The following is a 4469-nucleotide window of genomic DNA, read 5'->3' as shown; positions in this document are numbered from 1 at the left end:
TTGTTACTTGTTAGTTTGCTTCCCCAATGAGATAAAGAATAGGACATTCTCACACATGGATGGCATCATGCATGGACACACACATCATAAGCAAAGCAAAGCATTTTTGCCTTAAAGAGATGGTAAATAAAGCAAGAGTGGGATAGCGACATTTCAAGCCGTGATATCATTAATTAGTCATACATAAATGGTCATGGTGTTTGTTACATCTCCAATTTGGATAGACACCATCGACAGCAAGATTAAAGTGGTAAGCAGTACCAATTGATATTCATGACATTATACACATTCCCATTTTTGCGGTGCATCACACAAATCCAATCTCAATCATAATATTGGACACATATTATCTCGGATTAATTATTTCGTGAGTTGTTAACTTGTTATTATGTGAAGGAAGGACCATAACAGGTATGTTGAAGGTGGCTTGAAAAGAAGAGAAATTATATGCGGAATTAGAATGATGGTGATGTGATGATGAAAGACAAAGCTTTTTTAACTTGCTGTATTTTCTTTTACGGGAAGAAAAGCTGACCGCAGGAATAATAAAAAAAATTATTAGGTGTTATTACTTATTAAACACTGGACATCACATCATGATTACTAATACTCACGTTTACTTAGTACAGTCCATCGAGTAAAGGTGCTAATAATCATGTAGTATAAGCATTGGGATCTATCTACTAGTTCCGTTGCTGTAATTTGTAAAGGCAGCATCCGAAGATTAAAAGTGATACCCAGGCGTTTATCCATTAATTAATGAGAGTCTTTATTGAATACATATGGTTGTTATTTGTTAGTTGGGCATGTGAGTTTATCTGTAACCCAATCCATTCATCCCCCAGCCCCAAAATCAATCGGATTGCATTTCATGTACGTACAAACTACATCAATGTATAGTATTCTAGAGAGTGTACTTTACGGTCATCAACCATATAAAATATAAAAGGAATACAGTTAATTGTTTGTTGTAGGTAATTTTAGAATTGATTTATCTGAGTCATACGAGACACTCCTCGTGTCCACCGCCATTTATGAGTCTCATTCTCTCACTCTTGTGTGGTGTGTCTGAGCAGCTCTGATGCCAATGCCCTAAGCAAAAGGACAAGATCCTCCTCAAAGGCATTAGATGGCAGCGACAACAACAACAACAACAAGTGCAGCAGCAACAACAACATCTCTCCTCAAATTACAAAACCAACCCATCAAACCCAAACGTCGCAAGTGCCGAGAAACCACCATCTCCACCTCTGCCCAGGCCCAGGCCCAGGCCCAGGACACTCCCTCTCCCAGTCCATCCTCCGACTACAGGATTCGGTTCTCGCCGGGGCGGTGCTCCCCAATCATGGACTTCATCCAGGCATCCCCAACGGGCAGCAACGGGCACTCGGACCCCTTCCCTTCCAGCTTCACGAAATTCAACTCCGCACTGACGGCGGGCCTCCTGAACCCAATGTCCCCTCCGCCCGACAAGACCCGATCCAGCCCCACACTCTTCGAGATGATGGCCAGCGAGCCCGACACTGCGAGCCACCACAGGCCTCACTCTCAGTCTCAGATCCAACCCCCTAAAGCCCATGTTCCCGTTCTCGACAGGCAAACCCTAATGATGCAGCGGATTTCGGAGCTCTTGGGGTCTCGCAGCCCCGGCAACCAGTTCAACGACGCCGTTTCCAGTGACATCAAGCTCACTCTCACCTCCAAGGATGGCTTTAGTGTCTCCATGAACGTTCATCGCCAAATTCTTGTTGCCCACAGCAGGTTCTTCGCCGTCAAGCTCTCTGACAGGTGGACCAAGCAGAACCCTAGGCCAACTACGCCCTACTTGGTCGAGATCGCTGACTGCGACGACGTTGAGGTTTACATTGAGACCTTGAGCCTTATGTACTGCAATGATATCAGGAAGAGGCTCATGAAGGAGGATGTCTCCAAGGTTTTGGGTATCTTGAAGGTAATGCCTTTCTCAAAATGGGATTTCTTCTTTTATGCTTTGTTTTTTTGTTGTGTATAACATCAACTGTAGGATTAGGTAGAATATGAAATTGAATTTGATGACGTGATGTGAACTTTTAGGTTAAGCACTTCAAACCATTTCATTTTCTTCTTTGCTGCTTTGTTTTTTTCAATGGGGGCTGCTCCTAGGTGGGTTGTGTGAGTCATGAGTTGCTTGCTATTGTGGTATCTTAGGTTTCGGCTGCAATTGGATTTGATGCTGGGGTTTTGTCTTCTTTGGAGTATTTGGAAGCGGCACCATGGGCAGAGGATGAAGAGGAGAAGGTTGCCTCCCTCTTGTCTGAGCTTCGTCTTGAATCTGTTGGAGCCGGGGATGTTTTGAAGAGGGTTTCGACTGAAGTGGCAAATGGCAATGAAGAGGGGGGTGATAACGAGGAAGTTCTTCTGAAGCTTATTCGTGTGGTTCTTGAAGGCAAAGATGAGAAGGCCAGGCGTGAAATGAAAGGCCTGGTGTCAAAGATGCTTCGTGAGAATTCGTCCCAGAATGACCTACGGAAAGAGTCATTGTACTTGGCATGTGATGATTGTATGCAATTACTTCATCACCACTTTTTGAAGGCTGCAGCTTCAGACCTGAAGGATGTGGGTCAAATCGCAAGACAGGCTGATAATTTGCATTGGCTTTTGGATATTTTAATTGATAGACAGATTGCTGAGGATTTCCTGAAGACATGGGCTTCTCAGTCAGAATTATCTGAAGCACATTCTAAAGTTCCATCAGTTCACAGGTTTGAGGTTAGCAGAGTCACCGCTAGGTTGTTTGTTGGGATCGGGAAGGGGCAATTATTGGCTTCTAAAGATGTTAGGTGTTTACTTCTGAAAACATGGCTGGTGCCCTTTTATGACGACTTTGGTTGGATGAGGAGGGCATCCAAAGGCCTTGACAGGAACCTAATCGAGGATGGTCTTAGTAACACAATTCTCACTCTGCCACTGTCCTGGCAGCAGGATATTTTGCTTGCTTGGTTTGACCGCTTCTTGAATTCTGGAGAAGATTGCCCAAATATTCAAAGAGGATTTGAAGTTTGGTGGAGAAGAGCTTTCTGGAAACGGAATGGAGAGCAAGAACAGACAAGACAATTACGAATTACAGCTACAACAGTTGATAATCCTTGAAGACAGACAGTCCCAGCTGGGTGGAATTGACAGCATTTTACTGGGTGTGTCTCCTTTTAACCTTCTCTTCATCATTTCAATTTCTATTTAATTCCTCTGTGTTGACCAGCATTTCAACCTTGGTAGCTTACCTGTAAAGCTGCTTGTTTGAAATGTGATAGACTCAATGTCTTCATCCATGATTGATTTACCTTGAACAAGTTAGCACCATCGTATTTTTTTTTCCCTTTTTTCTTTTGGCACTTTTTGTTGTTTGTTGTGCACATAATCTAATCATTTCAATAGAAACAACCTGAGAGTATAGAATTTATAGTTCATGTGGGTACTTGGAAACATTCTTCTTTTATCAGTGTGCATATAGTCATCGATTTACATTTAGGCTGGTCATAATTTGGCTCTATCTTGAGTTGACGACACTACGCACTTGAAGAATGTTATTTTTTTATTATGAGACTGTTCCATCTTCATTATGTATTTAGGGGCAACACAACCTGAGCTTCAGTTGCAATTTGTTTAGTTCTAAACCTTTTCCATTCATATTTAGTCTTGTTTAATCATATCTTTGCAGTTACACGGAAGACATAAGAGTTCATGTGCTATCAATTTAATTTAGTGGACAAGATCTCATGTTTAACTGGCTACCGCAAGGTGGGGCTGGTCGTCTAAAGTTTCTACTTCGTGCGAGACTATACTAAGCAAAGCAGCTGCTGATGTTGACAAAGGGGTCCATGATGAGACTGGTTTCTTTCAGGGTGGAGCATCGAATAGCTTCGGAAGCAATGCAGATGATCATGAATAATATACTTAAAAATTTAAATGTCTTCCCATGCGAATTAATTTTTGTTGGCTATCGAGTGAGAATGAGTATAGAGTGTTGTATAGGAATAACTTGGATGGTGGTTTAGCTGCGAGAGCGTAACTTGTTTCTTTATTGCGGATGATGGATGCTTTCTTTCCCCCCTTATTTCTTGCTTTCAACACAAGTATGAGAGATCCGAGAACTCCACCATTTGGTTCATTTATGGGATTTTGTATATTGTTTAAGCAAGTAACAGGACTGTGGGGCATTTTGTTTGGCGTGGATTTTAACTGATCCAGTTTGTTTCTGTTAAAAAAGTGGCTATAAACAAGAAATGGGAGAGGAGACATCAATTGTTCTCAGCATAAAAAAGAAGAAACACCAATTCCAATCAATTCTTTTCAGCATAAGAGAAAATATGTTTGGCGTTGTAGTTTGCATCAGTAGTAGTAATCAAACGATAAACATGCACATGCATGTTGGCATGATGCATGTGTACTCGATAGAGACACAGGACTGGTAGGCCCATCCCATCGTCATA

General features: G+C 42.0%; 1 protein-coding gene across 1 annotated transcript; it reads left to right on the top strand.

Moving 5' to 3' along the window:
- Window positions 1-218: 218 nt before the first annotated feature.
- LOC112790865 (BTB/POZ domain-containing protein At1g63850) lies at window positions 219-4212 on the top strand. The gene is made up of 3 exons (XM_025833463.3): window positions 219-1951; window positions 2188-3173; window positions 3698-4212. Exons 1-2 carry the CDS (start codon window positions 1130-1132, stop codon window positions 3127-3129), a joined length of 1764 nt encoding a protein of 587 aa, XP_025689248.1. The 5' UTR covers window positions 219-1129; the 3' UTR covers window positions 3130-3173; window positions 3698-4212.
- The last annotated feature ends 257 nt before the right edge of the window (window positions 4213-4469 follow it).

Source organism: Arachis hypogaea, chromosome 3, assembly GCF_003086295.3.
Source record: "Arachis hypogaea cultivar Tifrunner chromosome 3, arahy.Tifrunner.gnm2.J5K5, whole genome shotgun sequence".
Classification (NCBI taxonomy): Eukaryota; Viridiplantae; Streptophyta; class Magnoliopsida; order Fabales; family Fabaceae; genus Arachis; species Arachis hypogaea.
This window is presented reverse-complemented; position numbering and strand designations above follow the sequence as displayed.